We start from the raw sequence: 25,181 nt of genomic DNA on the forward strand, positions 1-25,181 counted from the left end.
TATATAGAATGCACCATTTTTAGGTACTGTGGCCGAAAACAAGTGCCTGTGACTCAGACAGGGTACAGGCCAGTAGAAGTTCTGAACGGTTCTTGTTTCGTTGTATTGGGGGTTTGTTTATCCACTCATTCGGCCCACTCGGTATCCAGACTAATGGATGATTATGCTGCCCCTTCCCCCGAAAATCCATTCATACAAATACAAATACTTTAGTCTAGTATTAAACAATAGTATCCGTAATCCTGCCTCCCAGGTATTTAAGCCTTCGTTCCATATACAAACGGAACGGCACTAGGCCTACAATCCAGAGTGCACCGCGTAGACCTAGAACCTGTATGTTTAACCCTCGATTCATTCACTCTCTCTTAGTAATTACGATGGGGATATAAATATGCCGAATTAGACTTTTGTTCAAAGCCATACGGCTGGTTTCAATTGTTTATCTGCTTATATGTAAACCGACAGCTGGACCTGCGCGTCCATGCAATTTCAGGTGATTCGAGAGACCTGCGAGTCTCACATTGTTCATTGTGGAAAATACCTAAAATGATGATATGCTTTCAATAAAAACATATTTACAAAAAAAAAAAAACATTAGCAGGTGCAAAAGGCCCTGTCTATCACTTGCTGTTCCAGCCTGGCACAGGTCAGAGTATTTTGGCGGTTGCCATCTTCAAATGGTCGTATTTTAAAAACTATAAATCCTACAGCGAAGAGCTTTATAATCACAAGACCCAGACCTACATGATGTATAGTATGTCTCTGAAGTATTAAAAATAAATGCACAGTCGCAGTTTAGAAATTGCCCTTCAAGTTTGAGCTGGCTAGAGTGAAGTTTCAATGAATGTCAATGGACGGCGTGAGTTGCAAACAAATGGTCATATTGTGAAAATAGCCCCCGGCTTAGCCGTAGACATTTTTAGTGACAGCAGGGATAGCTGAACGTTTTGATATAAGATTTGTGTAGGTGGGCTTGAAAGTGAGGGAGTGGTGGCAGTTTAGAAATCATATCCTGATTTTTCAGCTTTTGCCAGCTACCACTCTAGCTTTGAACATTTTGCCATTCATTCCTATGGGACCAATTTCGCCACAAGAACGACGATATTTCGAGAACCATTCGGCGAAACGTTCCACAAAGTAATAGCACACCAATCGGGAACAATCCGCACGTTTCGGTATATTACTGTCTATGTAGTGTAAAAACTGTGGGAGGAGTTAGGGTGGCAAATTTGGCTATAATAATAATAATAATATATATGTGAGATAACATTAAGTGGTCTTGCTATGCAAGAACACTTAATTATAGACCAAGTTGTGAAGCAATTTAAAGATTTTTCACCAAGGATCAAGTCAGAGTCATTCTGCTAAAAGTGCAGTTTCAAAGGTTATGACAGATGTCTGCTCATCACATTTATCTTCTGCCAAAGGGATTTAGAGGTGGTTACTAACCTCTATGGAAGGTCAATTTCCAGAAACAAAATATTGATTTAAAGTTTAACTTATGTTGCATTGTCAAAAACTCAAAAATGTATCTGGATTTTTCACTACAAATATTTTCCTCTCCTGCATAACATACATTTAATTATATTTAACGGGATACTCCAGAAAGTGTAGATGCAATAATGGCTGCGTCTCCGTGATCCCCACTTCAAGTACAATGAAAGATGCAAACTCAGAATATATTTACTATAACTTTCTATGAGAAAGAGACATTTTCCCATAAAACAAAACAAAAAAACCCAACAAACATAACACTAAAGGCAGGAATTTACCAACATTTGCAACAAACTTCCATGTACCATAAAATCTATGCACCTGTGCAAAGAACACTGTTATGCTGCTTGGATTATTCTTTTAATGTTGATTGAATTAATTTACAGGTAAATTCACTCTGGATTTTTACTTTAGTATCAAACCAGAAAAAAAACAAAATATGTAATTATTACATTTGTCTAGTAATAAAATATACACAGTGAAGTAGAGCATGTTTCTTAAAAAAAAAGAAAAAAAAATGATAAGGGGAAAACTAATCTAATCCTATGAACACAGACTGAAACTGTACAGGAGCAGATAGATGTGACATTTGCACATAGCTTATATAGTGCGGATTTTCCAGCAGTTTCATAAACTTCCATTTTTCACCATCTTTAGTAGAAGTCCTTTACAAATTTGTTTAACAGTCTGTGTTTAAGGCAACACATCACAAAAGCTTTAAAAGTAATACTGCAGAGTCAAAACAAAATATGTAACGCTAGGGTATTAAAAAATGAGACTAGATTACAGTCTCCTCACTATGCCCATTTGGCCTAAAACAATTAACCCCTTAAGGACCAAACTTCTGGAATAAAAGGGAATCATGACATGTCACACATGTCAGGACTGTGAAGATAGAATTTATTTATAAATTTTTCAGAATCTTGCTTGTGCTCCCAAGCATATAATTCAGGGGAAGTGGTATAACTAATGTAAAAAGGGACCTGGTGCAAGAATATATTTTGGATCCTGCTCTAGCGCAAGGGTGGCCAAAAGATGATCCTTGTAATAACTGGCTGTGTGTTTATTCAGTTGAATAATGTTTGCTCGCCACATTAATATATGTCTATATTAATGAAAAGTACTAATATGCAATCTGACGTTCTTTATAAAAAATATTTATTCTACTTCAACAGCAAACAATAATATACTTTAATTAACAGATGGTATTTCTTAACGACGTTACAGAGAGTCGTCTTTGTATCAGCAACTCAGGACATCAGAGAGGAGAGCAAAACGTATGGTAGAAGGAAGAGACCGTGGTCCATTGTCCTCTGCCCTATATAGCCCAAATTATGTCATAACGTTTAGACTCTGGCCATATAAGGAAATTCCCCATATAAAGACCACCCCAAATCTCTTATACAGCAAATTCCAGAGACCTCATGGTACAGAAGAGCAAACACCATCTGTTCTGTTTAACCCATTAGACAGCCACACCTTAATATGTATTTGAATAGGAACATATAAAATATGCAATATTCTACAATCCTCAACTGTTGTACATCTCCCACATGCGTGCTGGGTTGTTTTTGTGACCGGTGTCTGTGTTTGAATGCCTATAATGTTGACGTTTAAATGCAGGGGTGCGTTTTTGTGTAGTGTATTTAAATGTTAGGGTGAACTTGTATGTAGTGCTGGCGTTTGAATGCAGTTGTGTGTAGTGTTTGTGTTTAAATGTAGGTGTGCATTTGTATACAGTGTTGGCTTCTTAATGCACCGTTGTATACATACACAGCAGTAGTTCCTATTATTCTCTACTCTGTCCCCCACAGTTTCTGGCCCAAGACTCATTCTACCTCCAAGCCCATTTCAGTAATGAATAATAAATAACTTCTCCCCAGTTGTGACACCCAGCCAGCTATTCCTAAACTCAGCACCACACACAGCATATTCAATCTCCATTATTCCTCCAGCCAGGCTCTGGCTCATCTTCCTTCAGAAGTCTTGTGGCTGCATCTTTAACAGTCACGTGTGGGCTGCAGCACAGTAATTAGTGTGGAGGCTCCAAAAAGTCTCCCTGTGTGTGGCCCTGCCTCCCATTCCCTGTATTTCTGTGACTGCAGGAGCTGTTTATTGCAGGATGCGCGGAATCAGCAGTTAAGTCAGAGCAGCAGAATTACCAGCCCTGTCTGCTCACTCCAACGAGCAGAGGCAGGGCCCCCAAACCTTCTGGAGTCCCTTTGCAGGTACACTGAACATCAGCAGAACTAGCGGCAATGCAGCCAAAGTGTTAAGACCACCTTAAGTCCATTTTATAGACGTATCACTTCAGTAAATGTAGTTTGATAGATAAAAGGAAGAAATGAGAGATGACATTTAAATCACCTTTTATGTAATGTAAATTAAATTAATGAATAATATTAATATCGCAGCTCTGATTGTGAAAATGAGGCTCCACCATCACAAAGCAATAGCTGGATAATGAAACACTCATGAAACATTAGCAGCTTACCTAGTTACAAAACAGACAGACATTCTTAATGTACATTATGGATTATGTCAATCTGCTCTGTCACCAAGACAACTAATTAGTTCATATACAGACAGTTTGAAGACGCTTTCTTTTTGGCACATACAAGTACTATAGTGTTTGCAGATATTGGATTTATTTACTTGATAATGTCTGTTGTGCCTGGGGTTTTCATTTTTTTAACCCCTTAGTGACCATACCACTTTTCAATGTTCTTACCGTTTGGAACCAGGGCTGTTTTTACGTTTCTGCGGTGTTTGTGTTTAGCTGTAATTTTCCTCTTACTCATTCACTGTACCCACACATAGTATATACTGTTTTTCTCGTCATTAAAAGGTCTTTCTAAAGATACCATTATTTTCATCATATCATTTATTATAAAAACATTTATAAAATATAATTTAAAAATATGTACAAAAACACACTTTTTCAAACATAGACCCCCAAAATCTGTTAAGCATCTACAACCGCCAAAAAACACCCGTGCTAAATAGTTTTAAAATTTTGTCCTGAGTTTAGCAATACCCATGTTCTTAGCTTTTTTTGGAACATTATAGGGCAATAAGTACAAGTAGCACTTTGCTATTCCCAAACCTTTTTTTTTCAAAATGAACGCAAGTTAACACTGATTTTTGTCAGGAATCCCTGAATAACCCTTCACATGTATGTATTTTTTTTTAAAACAAGACAACCAAAGGTATTGAACTTAAGGTATTTTGACTCTTTTCATGCAACCATTTTACCACCAATCTATGCCAAATAAAAAAAAAAAAAAATTGGTGATTTTTTTTTTGACACACATAGCAATTTAAGAATACATGTACTGAGAACTTTAACCCCTTAAGGACCAAACTTCTGGAATAAAAGGTAATCATGACATGTCACACATGTCATGTGTCCTTAAGGTGTTAAGGGAACTTTATTGGCCTGCCAAAGAACACCCCAATATATGTTCAGCAACATCTCCTGAGTACAGTAATACCACTAGTATAGGTGTGTCGGGTTCTCTGGGGGCAAAAATACCTTATTTGGAGGGTGTGCATTCCAGTTTTCCAACTTGGAATTTTCACAGCCAGTCATCATGCACCCATGTCCTATTTGGGACATTTTTGAAGCCTGCCAATGTAATTTACCCCCATCAAACCATATATTTTTGAAAAGTAGACACCCTAGGGTATTTCAAATGGTGGTATTTTAACACTTTCCATGCACTAATTCTACCACCAGTCTTTGTCAAACTTAAGGGGTGGTAAGTTTTTGTGTTATTTTCTCAGCTCCTGTTAAATATTACTGCCAAAGAACATCCTCATATGTGTTGTCTAGATAGCGACTTAGTCACAAACTTAGCGTTTTCATTTGTTATTTAATAAATGTTTCTTTTTTTTCCATTTTTTTATTTATATATTATGTGTATATACATACATACATACATACACACACATACACACACACACATACACACGTGCACCCCGAGTAGTACAAGCGTGGTGCTTCCGGGTATCCATAGTCTTCGCCACCTTGATGACATCAACGCGTTTCTCCAGTCTGTCTGGCTTTCTCAGGATGTGATGGCCACTTCCTGAGGAAGCCTGACAGACCGGAGAAACGCATTGACGGCATCAAGTGGGAGGAGACTACAGAGACTACACTCCAGCCTTGCAGAGCCAGTGTCTCCAACGCCTCCATATTTTACAAAGCTGGGCCGTGAGTAACGGCGTATGCCAAGCCTGCTCACCACTTTCTCTTGTAAGAGACAGTTTGTTGATTTTTTTTAAACACAGTTTTTTTAAATAAATTAGTTTATACTTTGCCAATATCAGAGTTCCATCACTGTATGACAGATACCTGATCTCCTTACTTTAACAATTGGGGGAATTTTATGGGAATCTCTATCTACAGTAGTGATGGCGTTGAAAGCATTTTTTTTTGTTTTAAACTATCTGCACAATTATGTGTTTTTATGTATTCCCTTTACATGTGCATGAGCTGTGTTAACTGGCAGCCATTTACTGAACATTGAGTATTACTGCCATACCTTTATAATTAACATTTGGTTGTGGGTTTATCACCTAAACATCCATTTCATACTGCTCCACTCTTTTCTATATTTCTTCCTGTTTTGATTCTGTTTTATGTGTTAGGGGTATAACACATTGAGTGTGTCAGCAGCATTTCATACCAACTCTAGGTATATGAAATTTTTAAAGAGCGCTCCAAATTAAATTACTTTACTATATATAAAGGATCATCAGAAGACAACCGATCGCCGGCGGCGATCGGTAAGTACATGGGGAGGGAGGGAAGGGGTTAATTTTTTTTTTTTAAAAAATATGTCATTTATTTATTTATTTTCCTTTTACTGAGTGCCTCAACCCCTTTAAGGCACTCAGTACAGGCAAAGCATCAGAAGACTGCATGATGGCTTCTGATGCTCTGCTCTACACTGCCGGGCACCACATGCGGCAACCCAGAAGTGATCGCTCGGGTGCTCGGCAGTGAGGGGGGGTATTGTACGATGCCTCGACATCGTACATCACGATTATATTAGCGCTCAAATTAGTGGCGTGTTAAAATGTAAAAAAAAAAAAAGATATTTTGGTTTGGGCAAAACAAAAATAAATAAATCTAGGTTGATTCCCTGACAGCAGAATAATGCATAAAACCAAAAACGGTCTTGACACATTTATAGGGACAAGTGCCCACAATACGGAAACATTTACACATGAACGCATTATTTGACAATCTGCCAGATAGTGAAAGAAATGAAGGATTCAGAGAAGAGGCTATTGGGGGGGGGGGGGGGGGGACTAAATAAAGAGCATTTGTCTTTTAACCATTCTTAGAAGCAAGATTACAGTATTATATGTTTCTGTCACTTAATGCAATTAAAAGGGGCACTCCAAGTACCAATTCAACTTTAATATATGTGGTTTCGGTCTCATTAAAAAGAATACTCCAAGGACTATAACCACTACAACCTGTATTGTAGGGCTTAACTGAAGAGAGCTAACGGAAGTTCCTACTTAAGAACCTCTGGCTTTCAGGAGATGGTAATGAAGGCAGGGAGCAGAGCGCGACAAAACCCAAGTAAGAAGTCAAAACTGTTAAAAAATGGTTTGAGTCTGTAACAGCCCACATGTACTCAGCCAGAATACCTCGATTATTCTCTATAAAACGTCCAGAGTGAGTATAGCCTATTTAGCAGTTTCCAAAACATCAGTCAAGGGATGATGAAGGGTGAAAAACAATGTGTATTCACCCTCCAGGGGTGATTAGTACGAAAATACAGTATCCTATCCTATGCACCACTCTGTTTAAACTGATAATAGTCAATCCACCACTGACTCCTCTTCAGACACAGCGCCAGGAATCAGAACCGTAAAACACCATTGCCCAACATGGGAGATGTATTAGTTGTAGGAGATTCTAACAGTTTACCCCCCTCAACTACCCACTGTCCAAATATGCAGTTTTGTTTTGAATGATCAAATCTTTATAGTTTTTACACAAATAAATAAATGTTTTGCAGAAACAGGCGTTTTACCTTTGCTATGCCTCCACATGCCAGAAAGACGTTCTTATCAGCTTATCAGCACTAACTGAACTGCTTTTTATTCACAACTGGTTGCAGACATTCAGAAATCGTCTCCCACGGTGTCCTGCTACTAATGCAGGTTGCATTGTAGTTCAGATCACTCACTCAGAGTGGTCAGTTGTTGAGCTGTGTACGCACAAATCATAAGGAAGTATTTTTGATGAGGGATGAGGTGTAGCTGAGAAGGTAGGCTTACAGTGCAGCATTCTGAAATACCGTTCTACATAAAGCCATAGTGACAATCTTTAGCTTTAGATTATAGCTCCACAAACATGGTTGGATCACTGCACATTAGGAAACCACATCAAGGTATCAGTGGGCATTGCAAATAGTAATACTGCTTTTTGTAAATTGTATTTTTTTTTTTTTTTTAATCCATTCTTCTTTCCTACAATACATATTCCCTTAAAGTTGCTTAGTTTCCTTCCCCCCAGTCCACCAACCATGTATCCACCTTTCAAGATCCTCAACCACTCATATCATTTATTAGTCCTAAGAGACATTTCTGGCCTGCCAGATCTTGTTTCATGGCACCACTGTTAGCATTTCCAAGATGACTGTCAATGGTAATCAATGTATCTTCCTTTCCAAAGGCATGTGCGTAAAATCATGTGCATGTCCAGTATACACAGACCGATGATTACGCAACATTGCTGGAAGTGGCACAATGTGGGAGGTAAGAAGACATCAACCTGCAGATTATACATACGGGGAAGTAGTCCATACTTCCCCCTTATGTATAACTTTAAAAACATTAATAATAATAAAAATAATAATAGGGAAAAAAAAAAAGAAGGTCTGCCCATGGTTGGATATTTAACAATGGCAGTAGGAAGCACATATTATACACGTCTCAACCTTCCATGACAGGCACCTTCATAGCATCTTATAGCTCTACAAACAACACAGCATACAACAGGTGCCATGTAACGTTATTATAATTCCAACACTTTCAGTATGAGAATTTCATAAAGATTTTATGAAATCCATATTTCCCCCATACACATAAGAAAATATAGGGACTAATCATTGCTATGGGGAGTATGAAATGGTTTGATCTTAAAGGAACACTGCAAACACCTGAAGCATTTTAGCTTTCTGAAGAGTAGGACCTTTTAAATCATTTTACAAAGTTCATATTTCAATAGAAATCGGCCCACCTACAAATTAACTTTGTTATACTCATTGGATATTAATCACACAACTGGTCCTGTTACTTCCTGGTAGTTTATCTCAGAAGAGCTCAACACGAGATATTGCTGAAGAGCACCTGCTTTGCAAAGACTCATTGAGGTACATTGGAAAGTCTGTGATTGGATATCCACAGAAAGTTTGGACGAGTTTAGAAGGGGAGGGCTTGCAAAGGCTCCAGACAAGAGATCTTCACCAGACAAGTTTTTTAGATATACCTCCAATTAAAACATTCATGCATTTTTTCATTATATCTATTAAAATTGTTATAAAAAAAATTAAAGGGACACTATAGCACCCAAACAATTACAGCTTTTTTGTAATTGTTCTGGTGAGCATAATCAGTTGTGTTAGGCTTTTTGCATTAAAAACCCTGTATTTTCAGAGAAAAGCCAGTGTTAACATCACAGCCTATGGATATCTCCACTGGCCACTTCTCAGATGGCTCTGCATGGAGACACTGAACTTTCCTCATAGAGATGCATTTCTATGAGGAGATGCTGATAGGCCAGGACTGTGTTTGGCTTGTGCTGGCTCTGCCCCTGATCTGCCTCCTTGACAGGCTCAGTCAATCAAATGCTCTCCTATGGGAAAGCATTGTGATTGGCTGAGAGAATCACTTCAGATGAGGTCAGCCAAGCAGGCAGATCATGGGCATAGCCAGCAGCATACTGGAATAAAAGTAAGATTTTACTATATTTAGGGAGGCAAGGGGGCCAGATGGTATTTTTAACACTATAGGGTCAGGAATACATGTTTGTGTTCCTGACCCTATAGTGTTCCTTTATGCAAGCTTCTGTCTCAGTTGCCAATCAGATTTACCCACAACCCACTAGTCATAAGAATGCCACAAAAGGGCAATCTGCAGACATCATGGAAAAAATGGCAGTGTTTGCATACAGATATTCAGAGCAAGAAAGAAAAGATATTAGTGTGACGGTAGGCAGAGTATAATCATATACACTCGAGGGCGAAAAGAGAAATAAAACGTAAATAAATAGGGAAATTGGTGAGATTAGTGAAAATAAAAAAATAAATTTAAAAAACAGTAATTTGAGATTAACATTTTCATATTATATAAATATTTTTAAAACAATAAAAAAAATCAGTAACTACATTTCAGCAGACAGACTTTCATTTGAGTTTAGTTACCTGTGATCATCTTCTTCTTTTAGTTTCTTAGCAGCCTGAGTAGACATCTTGATCTGCAAATCCAGTCTATGTAGGAAATCTTTAGCAGATAGCTCTTCATCAAGTCTTACCACAGGCCGCTTTGTTTCAGGAGAGCTGGGTGATAAACCACTGTCTGCCTGTGCAACCAAAGCTTCTTGAGTCTGAGAAGTGCAACTATCAATGGATTCATTTTCTGGAGAGTCCAACAGTTCAAGTCCATTAAACAAGCTTGACTTCTCCGGTATAACTGGAATACTCAGGGACTTCCGCAGGAAGATACAATCAGTAGAAAATAATTTGTTGGCCCTTTTAATTTGTTCCATCTGGAAGGAAGGGATGGGGACAAGAACAAGAATATTAGTGTGTTAAACATGAAAGTTAAAAGGACAAGCCAAGTAACACAATCACAGCATATCACATGAAGTGAATTTGGGCCATAGATGCTGCCCCTGCAGCCTTGTAGTTGAAAGTGCAGTATCTGAGAAAAAGCCGTTTGTGGTTTCAAACTAAAAGAGCTTTAGTAACAATCTATTTTGCCTACGGCAGCAGCATACTTTGCAGAGTGTGGATGTGCAATCATTGCTTATCATAAATCAGTGTACTGGTAGATGGCGGCAAAAACAGTAACAAGGAAGATGGAACCATGCCACTGGATGTAAAGATCGTCTGCTCTCGGCAGAGGAAGAACATGAAAAAAAGAACTGAAGTGCTGCAATCACAAACTCCTTCCACACGTAATGTTACACAACCTCTAACTATTGAGCTGACAGATTGGACCTATTCCACTGAAATCATTAGGGATAGTGCCACTCCAATACAAAAACACAACACTATAACATTACAGAAAGCATCTACACATATATATATTTAATAATTATATACATTTGGACAAAGTAATAAATCCTGTTAAAATCCAAGCAATGCAGTAGGAAGCATTGACAGACTTTAAACAATATTTTTGTAAAACTGCTTTAGCTATCAATTTTATTTCACCATAGCCCAAAGCGCTAGGTTCATAAAAAAAAAAAACATCCTGTCTTTAAAGGGACTCTACAGGCACCTTTACCACTTCATCTCAGGGATCTGGGTGCCATGTCTCTCAGTTGTTTTCCACTGCAAGTAAAGACATTGTAAAACTGATATTTCTATCAGATGGTCTCAGAGAGCTACTGATTGGTGCAGCGTGACTTTTTACAGTGCATGTGTTCTTGCCTCTCAATGCTTTCCTAGGGAAAATATTGGATTGATTGAGATCAATGTTCTCAATTATCTCAGCGAAGGATGCGGAGCTATCCCAACAGCGCATCAATTGAAGAAAGGCAGGTAAAACTCACACAACACAGTAAACTAGAAACTGTAGTGTTTCTAGAAGGTTGAAGAGAAGCTAATCCCTACCTATAGTATATGACAGGGTCCTTCAGCTGCATGTGAAGAGACTAAATGCAGAGACTAAACATAGGTTTTCAAACACCATCTGACCCAAGGTGCATGCATATGGCCACAGGATCATCACATAAAATGCTAAAGGATTGAGTTTCTCTCATATACTTAATGTAACAACGAATTGATATCCTTTCAAAAGCTGATGAAAGGATCATTATATTAAAACAACGTTTTAAGGGGACATATGTCCTTTAAAGGGACACTGTATCTGCTACATCTCTTTACATGGTTATAGTATCTGAAGTCCCTAGTGCCATCATTTCATTCAGCATTAAACAGTATTTAAAGTTTTAACGCTAAATGAGAGCCAGCCTATATTCTCTGTGGTGCTTTGTGTAATGAGGAAGTATTAGCCGTAGCAGTAATAGGCAGATGGATTGGCTGAGAAAGTCAGCTGACTGCTTTTAGGTTATTACAGCTCAAACTGCCAGTATGAATGGTATGACTATAAGGAAGTGTGCGATGTCTGCCCTAGCCACACCTACAGTAAAGGCCAGACTCTGTAACCAAGGACCATGTTTTAGTGTTAAACTGCTCTAAAAATGGTTTCACGTTGAATGGAGGGACAATGCCAGTGGACTCCAGGCAGTAAAGCCAATTCAAAGTGATTAAATGATTATAGAGACTACAGTGTCCCATAAAACAAACAACAGCATTCATAAGTTTGCTGTTAAGACATGCAGCCAAAGGTTATGCAAAGGCAACATTTCTGGAAGATCAAGCTCTCCCTAATGCCTATGTTCATTTGCTCTCCCTCTTCAGGCATTGTCCCTGCTTCCCTTAACATGCTATTGTCGTACCCATCCTTAAAAAAAAAAAACATCTCTTGACTCTTCTTTCCTTTCAAACTATTATCCCATATCCCTGCTCCCTTTTTCCTCAAAAGGTTCTAGAACGACTTGTGCTTATCAGTTTGGCTTGCTTTCTCAATTCCAACATTCTCCTCGACCAACTTCAATCTGGCTTACGCCCCCTCCACTCTACTGAGACCACTGATTAAAGTAATTATCAAAATCGCTGGCAAATCTAAAGGCCACTAATGTTTCCTATAAGAGTCCATTCAAAATACTAACCTTTACTTACAAAGCTGTAAAAAACTCTAGCCCCTGTTACATTGCATGACTAATTTGTAGGTATGCCACCTGTCTCTCCTCTCTGCCAGTGACCATCTCCTGTCTGCTACTTACACCCTTACTGCTAACTCGCCCTTGCGGGACTCACAAGCGTTTCCTTTCTTTTGGCCTATCCCATCAGACTCTCCCCTAGTCTTCAATCATTTAAAAAGTCCCTTAAGATATTTTTTGCTGAACGCCGATGTGAACAGTCGCATGTGCTTGTAGCTCCGTGCTTCACCCGGGGAAATCAACGACTGACCCTCACCCCTTCACCCTTAATCTGCAGAAAAGGTCCCCGAGCTTACATGGGACGAAAAACTAAAAAAACTATACCGGGCAAGCCCACCCCAGGGCCAACGATCGGGGAAATGTGGCGGCAAGCAAGCTATGCCTGTGGGCCCAACATGGCGGCTGCTCCGACTTCTCGGAGGACTTGTCTGAGGATGCATAAGACGAACACCTACCTGCTCCTGCCCTAACACAAATGCCTAAACGTTGCAATAAGAGCACAGACTCTGAGCCGGTCACCACGGCGATCCTCAAGACACTATTAGCGGACCTGCAGAGAAATATCCTAGCGGATGTAAGGCGCTTCGAAACGACCTACAGGGCCTGACAGGCCGCATCGGCACGCTGGAGGGGTCCACACAAGCTCATGCACAGAGCATTGCCACGTTACAGCAGGCAGTACACGACATCCAACTGCAGACCCAGATACTAGAAAGCCGCTCCGCGGCACAAGAGGACTCCAGACGGAGACACAACCTGAAAATCAGAGGGGTCTCTGAGGCAGTGCCAGAAAATGAGCTACCACAAGTCATAAAACGCATCTTAACAACCATCCTACCGACCAGACAAACCAAAGAGATTAACCCTGCAGACCTCTTTCGGATCCCCAAGCCTGCAAAGGCACCAGCCACAGCCTCCAGGGACGTCATACTAGCGTTCCGAAATGGCCGAGACAAAGCTGCAGTACTCGCGGCCCTGCGAGGGAAGACGCCTCTCCAGTTTGAATCCATGGAGCTGACGTTCTTCGCGGACCTATCCAGTGGCACCTTAGCATGGCGCCGGTCACTCCGACCGCTCACCACCTTGCTTCAACGCCACAAGGTCGAGTACCGCTGGCGATTCCCCAGAGCTCTCCTAATTCAACAGGGGGCAGACACACATCAACTCCACAACATCCAGGAGGCCGCAACCCTGCTAAAGACTCTGGGCCTACCGCAGGACTCACTCTTACAGGGGGGACCACCTACCCCCACTCCTATCACCTGCAGCTGGGACCCGGCGAGCATCACACCATTCTTCCCCACGGGCGCAACACCGGACTCCTATGCAATGGTAACCACCTAAGCGCTGCGGACATCTCTGGTGGCTCTCTGGGAGATCCTTGGACACCCCATCTAATAGAGACACTGAAGTTCCATAACTGGACTTAATCACAGTTGAACGGCTCTGTCACCTCACAATGGGGAGTACGACTTTGATAACGGCAGAACAACTCACTGCAGCTCTGCTATACAAGTTGCAAGCCCCCCAACGCCAGAGATCGTTGACAAGCTCCTGTTGGACTCACGTAACCGTTTCTAGTTACCAGTGTATTTTAATTTTCCAATGTTGTCTCTCACCTCATTATTTTATTTTACTGAGCTACCTACCGCCTGTTTTTCCTATGGTTCATTTTGGTGGTCCCCGGACTTTAATGAGCTTAAAATTGTTTATTCTAGAGCGAAACATGTCTGAATGTTAGCAGTGCGCGGCGCTAGGAGGTGACCCTGTGGCAATACACTGTGTTCCAACGTGTACACCTATTGAGGCAACACTATTAAACTGCCTTGCACATTATATGACCGTGGACCTAGCTTAGACTGTTTTTTAAAATGTTACCGCTCACCTCATTTACCTAGCATGTATCATAATATGGGATGTCTTACTCTGGATCACAATGACCCAATAGTTATCTGTTGTATGTCCAAAAGTTACCACACAAGAGTGGAAGTTAACATGTTGGCTTATAGAGGCTTACTGATCGGGGCCACTAGAGCACCTGTTTCAAGGCAATGCCCCGTGTAGATCTTATATCGGTCACACTTTCGGCTGATGTACAGCATACGCGCTCTTTTTTCTAACTTGTATATTTTATCTAGTTTACGTCTGATTTTCGACACACCTAGTGCCACAGACGGGATGTATTATGTTAAACAAACGGTCTGTGATAGCCTGCCCTCCCTGAACCGCACTGCAGTAAACATGATAAACCTGGGCCCAGCTTATTTCTAATTTAGTTTGTTTTTAATATTGCATTTCATTTTTGTTACTCCTAATCACGCCTAATCCCACTGGCATGTCGTGTTAAGTTGCATATACGATCTATACTAGCCTGACCTAGCCAATTCACACCACGACACACATAGTATGTCTAATCACAACCCACGGTTAGCATGCCATGCCGAACCAAACTTAAGTCTCACTCCCACCACAATTATGATGCGCAGGTCTCAATTAGTCCACACTGAAGCAACACGCCCGGTATATACCTCGCATGCAGGCCACCTGGACCACGCAGCACGGCGCACTATCGCACTACAGCTGTTTTAACATCACTGATATACTTAGTCCAACACTACTGAGCGTAAAATTTGGTCTCCTTTTGAATTTCTTTGCTTCACTGTATGTGACTCATAATATCATTTCGCTAAAGCTGATGACTTAGTGTAGACTCACCTTGTAACATGTAACTTTCAATGTGACGAACAAAGCAATGTCTACTCACGCTTTCTTTACTTAAATTTGTCTTACTTGGACTTATTAACCGTTTCAATACTCTGTTTAATATAAAATTTGTGCAAATTATCAAGCCACTACATATAGTGAAAGCAACTTGTATTACGCTGTTGTGGCGCTTGTTTGAACTATTATGTCTATCTATTAAATAAAGAATTAAAAAAAAAAAAAAAAGTCCCTTAAAACCCACCTCTTCAGAAAAGCTTATGGCCTCGCCGAGTAACTTCTAATTCACAAACCCGTCTCTTGCTATCTCATAAAGGGACACACTCCACTCTCACCTTTAAGTTCTGCTACTTTCCCACTTTATCGTTTGGTTTCTATCTCTCCCCACCTCCCCTAGACTGTAAGCTCAATTGAGCAGGATCCTCAACAACCTATTAAGACCTTTTCAAAATGTTACAGGAACATCTATTGTTTTCCCCTTTTTTAATATTGTAATGTACTTTGGAATAAGTTGATGTTATAAAAATGCCAAAAATAATAACAACAACAATGTTAGTGAGTGCCTGCCAGTGAGTATGTGCAAGTATTGGTACTTTAATTCTAAAAATACAAGGTATGTTCATGGTTACAAAAAAACAAATGTGTTTAAGTGATTGCCCCACTCTGATCAGGTGGTTTTACTCACCTTTTTTCCCTATGTTGCCCCGCTCTTGACGCAGCTTGCCCTGATTCATGGCTAAGATCTATCTTGACGATCTCAGCCAATCCAATGCTTTCCCTTAGGAAAATATTGGGAGACAAATGTGTGTCAAAATGCTGCTCTGGGCCATTCAGCATCCCATCACAGAAATGCATTGAAACAATACATATCTAAGGGGAATGTCAGCGCCTCCATGTACAAAGTGAAGATGCTGAAAGTAGGTGCTGCACACTGTGCAGCACTGGACTAGGAAGCACCTCTAGCGTCCGTCTGAGTGATGACCGCTAGAGGTGTTACTAGGCCGCAATGTAAACACTGCTATGTCTCTGAAAAAGGCAGTGTTTACATTGAAAAGTCTGGAGGGGCAGACTATAGACGCCAGAATGACTTCAACAACCTGTAGTGGTTCTGGTGACTATAGTGTCCCTTTAAGATATGTTGTTTTTGTCGTTGAAAAGCTTTGTTAGTTTAAAATAAAACCAAAAAAAAAAAAAAAACCTGGCTAATAGATTTAAAGCAAATTTGTGAAGCCCTGCCTTAAAGTCTTTGTGAGCTGCATGGCCCACACAAATCTAATTATGTGTGTGTTTTTCTTATATCAGTGATGCTTTCTACCCTCTAGTTATTTTTGGTTTGTTTGCCTCCCACATAAACAATAAAACCTTTCACTATCTGCAAGTTACATACAAACCTACCAACCGCAGTGACTGCCACTCAGAACAGATCGGCAGCATGTAATTAGATTATATATTTCTCTGCTAAGAATATGTTTAGCAATACTAAAAATGTAAGGTAAAACAAATACAAACAGCACTGCCACAATCCAAAGAAAATGCATTGCAAAGTTAACCCAACCCTTTAGAACTATAATTTTTTTCCCCAGGAAGCAAGGCCTGCCGCCAGTGACCTTCATAAATACTCAAAACCGAAGAGTTGCTCCCCATTCATTAAAATGTACATTTTCTTTATGAAAGCTGGCTTAGAGCGTCAGCTGGCCTCTCTTGGTTTCCCTGCCTGGCGGCACAACATGCTTCCTGTATCAGAATAAGAGTAAGTAGATGTAAACGGTTGCAGGGGCTTGGGTTAATATTACTTTATGTTGCATTTTCTCTGAATTGTGGCAGTGCTGTTTTTATTTGACTTGCCTTACATTTGTAGTATTGCTAAGCATATTATTAGCAGAGAAACATTATCGGATTACATGATGCACATCTTTTCTGTGTCAGTCACATTGGTTATTCTTTTTTTTTTTTTTTAAATACCTTATTTGTATATAAAAATACACACAACATTGAATATTGGAGAAAAAAATATGTTTTCTCGGTTTTACATTTAATAATGTCTATACAACAAGCAATATATCTCTCGTCCCCTGATCTCTCACCCACTGTCCTACAACGCATCACTGGTTCCCTTGCTTCCATCTCTGATTGCATGTCCCCCCCCCCCCCGCTTTCTGAAACTCAATCCCTCTAAAACAGAGCTTGTTATTTATCTTCTTCATAATACTGATCCCACTCTTTTGCTCTGCCTTCAAGTTGATGGTACCTGCATCAGGACCTACATGCTAGAAAAAGTAGTCAAATATATTCACTAAATAATCCCGAATAATAAAAATGGTCAATATGTCTAGGCTTTCAGTTAAAGGAACACTCCAGACAATGTGCTTTGTGTGTCTGGATTCTAATTTTTTCCAACAGTTTATTCAAGTGATGATTTCAATAGAAATCAGAACTTTTCTAATTGGGGGTATTTTTGCCAGGGAGACTATCATAAGCTTCTGCTAGGTCCACAGATTTAATAGAAGTGGCAAGAACATTGGCCTAGAACGCACATGCCTTTTCCCCTTCTCAATGTACTACAGCTCATAGAGAAGCACTGGAAAGCCCTTTGCGTCTGCAGCACAGTGGCTTGTCAATAAGATGCTTATGACTGGTAATTTCTCTAACAGGGAGTGGAAGACTGTGCCTGGGAAAAGGAAGGGCTTCCAAAACCAGCAGACAGGAGGTCTTTTTTCCCCTCCCAAACAAAGCATGCAAAACACATTTTCTTTGAGGGCATACCTACTACAGGGATGTGAAATTTATATTGCCAGACACTCAGGACAGATTATTTTTATTCTTTTAGCCCTGCAGCATCAGGGCTGCCTTGAGGGAGATGGTGCTGGGCAGGGAGTGCATCTCCGGCAGAAGGAGAGTCAGACTACTCACTCAGAAATGTCTTACCGGGACACTGCAGCTCACCAAATACCTCTGTCAGTGCTATGGGATCTTGGCATTTGAAATTATTTTGTGTCTGGACAAGTAGATTCTCATGCGGGCAAATAGATAGGGCTACCACTTTAGTCCCTTGAGCAAGTAGATGTACTATATAGTTTAAAAAATGAAAAATGTAATGAAATTAATACTCCTTTCCTTTTAGAGGTTATAGAACAAATACGGTTTTGAAACTAGGAAATTGGCATGCTGAGATTGCAATTTTAATAGTACTGAAAGAATCCAAAACTACAACACAAAAGTAAATACTTGTAGAAAGTTTATCCTTGAGGCTATTTAACTAAAACATGACACTTTACATTTAAAGGCATACTCTTAGCACCAAAACAACTTTAGTATAAAAGGGAATCTGTAGTTTTAGAAATACAAATCTGGGGTTTTGCAGTTAAACACTTCTAGTGGCTTGTCTTCCTGAAAGCTACTAGAGGAGCATCCGTGGTTAGAACCGAGTCACTCAGTTCTCAATAAAACACTACTACTAGAGCACTGTGGCAATTTGCCATGCATGCGCACTAGTCTCCCAATGCTTCCCCATGGGGAGGCGTTTTATTGGCTGAAATCATATGGTTTGATCATCTCAGTCAATGAGCCTGGGTGGGCCGCAGAGAGGGCACCACGGTGGTGGTGAAAAAGCAAGTAAATCTACAATTTTAATGCACTAGAAGGGTTCGTATTCCGAATGCCAGAGAGTGTTTCTATAATGTATGGTTCTGGACCCTGTTCCTGCAGGCTGAGCATAGTAAATTATGTCTTTTTCAGAGAAAAGGCAGTGTTTACATTGCGGTCTAAGCTGTCTCTAGAGGTTGTCACTCTGATTTCCAGCCACTAAAGAGGGCTTCTCGTTGATTAGTCAAACTCCGTTCTCAATTAAATGCTGCTCCTAAAACAGCAAGGTGATTTACCACATATAAGCAATAGCCTCCCATTCCTTCCCTATGAACAACCATTGGATTGACTGAGATTATCAGCATTGATGGTCTCAGCAAAGAGACCGGTGCAGCGAGAAAGTTGAGTGGCGAGTACAAAACTTTATTCTATTCATTGGGATAGTGGTGGAGGGGCGGGAATAATATTAAAGTGTTAATCTAACACTATAGTGTTAGGAATACATGTTTGTATTGGTAACACTATAGTGTTCCTTAAAAAATGGAGAAGCTCAGCTTCAAGTCCCCAGATTATATCTTTAAAATGCAAGTTTTCCAAAGAAGAAAATAAATAATCAAATGAAGAAAGAAATTATTTTCTGAAGCTGCAACGCTCTGGTGATTTGACTTAAGAACATAATGAGACAAGTTAGCACGTGTATTTTATAGGTCATGGGACTTGCAAGTTTTGCATTTAACCACTGCAAGAAACCCTACTCTTTATAGAAAGGCTGCAGGAGAGGCTCCGGTAAATATTCAGGTCAAACACAGTGACAGGGCTATTCACTAAATGAGAATTCAAAGTGAATTTCAAATTTAATTTTAAAGATCATAGCCAACCTGGAAAAATTCTCCATGTCAGCTGTGCTTTTAGTTTGGTTATTCAAATTTTAAATTCACTTTGAATTTCCACTTCAGTAAATAACCCTGTGAATGTTTCCAGGATCTCTGCTGAATCTATCAGCACTTCTTTCATATTGAAGGACTGGATCCTAGTTAGACTAACACATGTGTATGCCAGGATATATACTTACCAGGTTATTTTTCATAAGAATGGAATGAAGACACAGGTTTCTTACAGGCTTTGTTCCACAGTCTTCTCTAAATTATGTTAATATGCACAGACACAGACATATGTACAAGCTCTCAATTAAACATTACCTCACTATCTTTGACAGCCACACACAGTCTAACATCCAATAACCGCACTAACTACAGCTTCTCCAATTAAATGCACATTATAGGCACCCAGACTACGTCAGATCACTGAAGTGGTTTGGGTGCAGTGTCCCAAGCACCTTAGCCCTAAACTGCAATAATTACATTGCAGGGTTAACTGCACCTCTAGTGGCGGTCTACCAGTCAGCCACTAGAGGGACTTCCGGTTGCCTGACGCTGGACGTCCGCACATTACGCATGAGGACATCCAGTGTTCAAATCCCACAGGAAAGCATTATACAATGCTTTCCTATGGGGGAAGTCCTAACGCAGCATTCAGCCTCCCCCCCTTTTCATGGCACATTAGAATCCTACAGTGCACCCTCCCTCACAACCCCCCCTCCTCTCCGCGTGGATGAAGGGGGTTAGAACCTGATCAGTAACTCACCTGAATCCAGCACTAATGTCACTCGTCGCTGGGTTAGGCCCCGCCCCCACACTCCTCTCCCGCTGTCAGCTGGGCAATGACCGCACTCACATTATTCAATGCTTTCCTATGGGGAAAAAAATCTAACGCTGGAGGTCATGCAGAGTGTGAGGGTGTCCAGCGTAGAGATAATGGACCAAAGGTCAGTTTCAATTCCAGAAGTAGGAAAAATATCCAGTGAGGAGTTCTGGGGCATATGAATGCTTTGCCCCTGGGTTTCCTGTGGAACTCCTCCACAAGTAAGGTGTAATTTGAAAGCTCCAGACCCTCTTTTCAAAATATGACACGATCCGTTACACAGGGTCCGAGCTCAATCTAGTTAAAGTTCCAGAGGGTTGTGCCAAAGTTCCTATCCGCTCAGCAATTCCACAGTTTCTAGGTTTGTCCCGGTCAGGCGCATGGGGCTCTCATAGTGGAAGTCCGGTTTGGGTAGGCCAGACTGGGTTTCCTGTGCCCCTAGTTAGTACAGGGTGCCTTAGATATAAGTGGGGACTGGGAAGCTGAGAAAGGGAGTTCCCCTGAATCTGCCACGGCCCCCTCCCAATCTCAAACCTACCCCATTCTCAGGAGGTAACCGTAACACCCACAAATTCCAACAGTAAATCTGGAACCCCGTATTTCCAGACCAGGGTAGTTCCCGTCTCAATAACTTATTTCATAGTGTGCTTATTGAGAGGTTATCTCCTGCTCTGCTAAATGCCTGCAGCAGTATCCTGTTGTAGTTCAATTATCAGAGCAGAATAAATAACTTCTAGAGTAAATACACTGCTTCAAGATCAATTTGAAGATTACATTTATTTTTGGAAGGTTTTGTGAGCCACAGAATGAGGGGGTTTGCACACAGTGTTTTAAAGGAACATTCTATGCTCCATAACCACAACAAACTACTGATAATGGTACCAGGAGTGCCCTGGCTTTCTTCTCTTAATTAATAAATCAAAAGTTTTAGGACAGTTTGACTTCTTATCTGAGTCTGCCTTTCACTGCTCCCTGCCTACACACCAGCTACAGCTGTGTGTGCTAAGTTAAAGGAATACTCATAGTACCATAACCACTACAGCCATGAGCTGTAGTGGTTAGGTTACTAGAAGTATTCCTTTACTTCCTAAAACTGCAAAGACCTTAGCAGTGACATGATCTATACCAGGGCTCGACAAATCCCAGGCGCCAGGTTGTCATGGCAACTAGGAATTTTAGCCTGGCACATGGCCTGTTGAATACTGTTTGCACCAATGCCTGTGAAGTTACAAAGTGCTTGACAAATTTGTTTGGAATCTAGGATCCAGTCATTTTCAATGGGAAAAAAGCAATAGGGACACTATAGTCACCAGAACCACTGCAGCTTGATGTAGTTGTCCTGGTGTCTATAGCCTGTACCTGCATGCTTTTCAGTGTAAACACTGCCTTTTCAACAAAAAGGCAGTGTTTACATTGCGGTTTAGTGACACTTCTAGTGACAGTCACTCAGTGTGCCACTAGAGAGTTCTGGGTCACTGCTGCACCATGTGCGGCACCCATGTTCAGGGTCTCCAAGCACTCCATGGAGGCGCTGAATGTTCATTATGGAGATTCATTAATTCAATGCATCTCTATGAGGAGATGCGGATTGGCACATTTGCTGAGGGAAAGCATTGGCTTAGTTGAGATCATAAAGATTGATAATCTCTGCCATGGAGGTGGGATCAGCCGCAGCGAAACTGGCACGGCGTAGGAAAACCTGTAAGTAAAAACACCTTCCTCATGCTATCAGAGGGGGTAGGTGCCTAAACACGCACATGCGCACACACACTAACTCTGACAGCAGGCTTGCATGTACACTGACAGCAGGCTCACACACACACTCACTCTGACAGACAGACACACACACACACACACACACACACACTCTCTCTCACAATTTTGTTTTAATTGAAAACCTACCTTTGGGAGAGCAGAGTGGGTCTTTCCCTGGAGTCCAGTGGGGCTGTTATCATTCTGCGTGCGAGGGAGCATTAATCTTACTGCAGCTTCTCTCTGCTCCCTCACGCTCTCTGTAATGATGCCGGGGACGAAGTGATGTCATATTCCAGCTCCCGGCATCATTAAACAGAGCAAGGGATCAGAAAGGGGCTGCAGACAGAGTACTGCTCCCTCGCACGCCGCCTACAATGCCCCCTGCAGGTGGCCAGCTCTATGCTGCCTCAGCTGGCCGTCTCCATGTTCCTCAGGGCGGCAGAGCTGGCAAATCCCAAGCACCAGGGCAAGATTTCTAGTCGCTGTGGCGACCTGGGATTTGACGAGCCCTGAAGTAACATGCAGTGGCGGAACTACAGGGGTCGCTGAGGTTTCTCTTGGGCCCTTTGTGTTCATCACCGAGGGCCCATGAGCTGGCCGGCTGGCCACTTTGAGGCTTTCCTAAGGCGGGCAGCTGTGGGCAATGGAGGCAGTCGTTCGAGGGAGCTGCGATCTTCCCGCTCTGCTCCCTTGCGCACCCTCCTGTGAGGTCAGGATATGAATGGGTAAGGCACCACTAAATGGCGCACGAAGGAGTAGAGCAAGAATTGCCTGAAGATTACAGGATCATAGCAGATCCAATGGACTGCAGGGAAAATATCCACTTCAGCTCTGTCTGTCAGTATGTGAAAAATCAGTGAGTAAGTGTGAGTGTCTATCAGAGAGTATTAGTCTAATTCTAAAAATACAAGGCATGTTCATAGCCACAAAAAGCCAACTGAAAAAAAAATGATACATTTCATAAAACATCTGGTGTGTCACATCAGAATACATTATCTGCAGAAGTGAAATGCCCATTATGTTTGGTTCTAGTCATCTTTATCTGTAAATTCAAGATCGGTTATTTAGGTACCTGAAAATAAAGCTTTGCTAGTTAAAAAAAAAAAAAACGGCTCCAATATTAAAAGCAAATTTGTCAAGCCCTGATCTATACACTAAAATTGCTTCATTAAGGTAATGCTTTGGTGTACAATGTATCCCTTTAAGTAATAAACACCAATGTACGGGCCATTGTGGGTGAATTGCACTTTCAGCTCAGATCCTTATCTCCACATTAGCATTTGTTACCAAGTACACCTCCAGATACTGGGAGGTTTTTTTTTTTTTTGTTTGTTTTTTTAAATCAAGCTAGGAACTGCGAAACATCCGACCTGCAAACACACAAAACCACAAAACCACATACAACAACAACTACATTCCAACTCAAGGGTCTATACAATATAAACAGGGAGTTCCGTGCGGACATGTAAAAGATGCAGGCCATAACAGAGTTGGGCTGGGGGGAGAGTTATTGTTTCAATTTGTCTATTGCGCCCAATATTTTTACAAGCTAATTGTCAAATCACAAAGAACAGACATTCATTTTGGTTGAAAACGCTGTCAGAGTATTATCTTGCAGTAATAAAAAGTAGCAGGTTTTACTTACAGAGTTTATATGACATTTTTCTTCATAAACGAATTCCCTTTGACACATGTTTATTTGTGGTTTTAACACACCAATAGTCAGATTGTAACCACTAAGGACAGACAACCTCCCCAAAGCTAAGAGCTCATTCGGTAACTAGAGAGAGTATGGTGCAGCATGAATGTTAAACTATTAAGAGACACAATACAAAAAGCACAGACTGAAAAATACAAATATATAAAAAAAAAAAAAAAGAAAAAAAAATACACAAAAAGGCAATACTGCATGGAAGGTGAAACACACTGTGGCAGTAAAGCAGCAGTGTCACAATCCCATTCTCCCCCTCATACCTCTGCAAAATGAACATTTCATAGAGATGGAATCTTTATGAAATACACATAGACTGTGTTGGAATTTCACTGAAATTTCAACCAAATTAAAAGATATATACTAAGGCAAAGTAGGTACTAATTTGTCCCAGCATTTTTCCTACACCTGACATTTCTAGACACTGGGCTACTGCTGTCTAGAATCGTTAATACCCCAATCACCCAATCATCACCAGTGACAGCTGCAGGGAGCTGGATCTGTCCATGGAGGATCCCGCGGGACCCTACATAGACCTCAATGTGGTACTCTTGCGCATGATTCTGTGCCAGGAGCAGAAGAGGATCAGCAAGAATAAAATGGCAGCACCCGTGAGGTACAGATTCAGGTAAGTTAAATTTACCATTGCCTGCTCCCCACCAGCCACCAAATTATGCCAAGTGCCCACATGGTGACAGTGCTATGCACAATATGCTGATACTACTCAGTGTGTATCCCTTACAGGGACACTATAGGCACTCAGACCACTTTATCTCATTGATGTGGGAGCGAATTAGGAATAGCAGCACACGAAAAGGACTTGGGAATTGTTATAGACAACAAACTATGCAACAATGTGCAATGTCAATCAGCAGTGGCTAAGGCCAGCAAGGTATTGTCATTCATGAAAACGGGCATTCATTCTCGGGATGAGAATATCATTTTGCCTCTTTATAAATCACTGGTAAGACCACATATTGAATATGCTGTGCAATTTTGGGCACCTGTTCTAAAGAAGGATATTATGGCACTAGAAAAAGTGCAGAGGCGGGCTACAAAATTAATAAAAGGAATGGAACATATCAGCTATGAAGAAAGGTTAACAAATTTAAACCTATTTAGTTTAGAAAAACGTCACCTGAGAGGGGATATGATAACATTATACAAATATATTCGGGG

At 40.8% G+C, this 25,181-nt stretch overlaps 1 protein-coding gene across 1 annotated transcript in view; it reads right to left on the reverse strand.

The window, feature by feature from the left end:
- Window positions 1–25,181, reverse strand: part of LYSMD2 (LysM domain containing 2) — a 45,716-nt gene that overhangs the window by 16,210 nt on the left and 4,325 nt on the right. The window contains exon 2 of the mRNA XM_063445695.1: window positions 9,945–10,288. Coding sequence (XP_063301765.1) covers window positions 9,945–10,288 — 344 coding nt within the window. The remainder of the gene's footprint in view (window positions 1–9,944; window positions 10,289–25,181) is intronic.

The sequence above is a fragment of the Pelobates fuscus genome, chromosome 3, assembly GCF_036172605.1.
Source record: "Pelobates fuscus isolate aPelFus1 chromosome 3, aPelFus1.pri, whole genome shotgun sequence".
Lineage (NCBI taxonomy): Eukaryota > Metazoa > Chordata > Amphibia > Anura > Pelobatidae > Pelobates > Pelobates fuscus.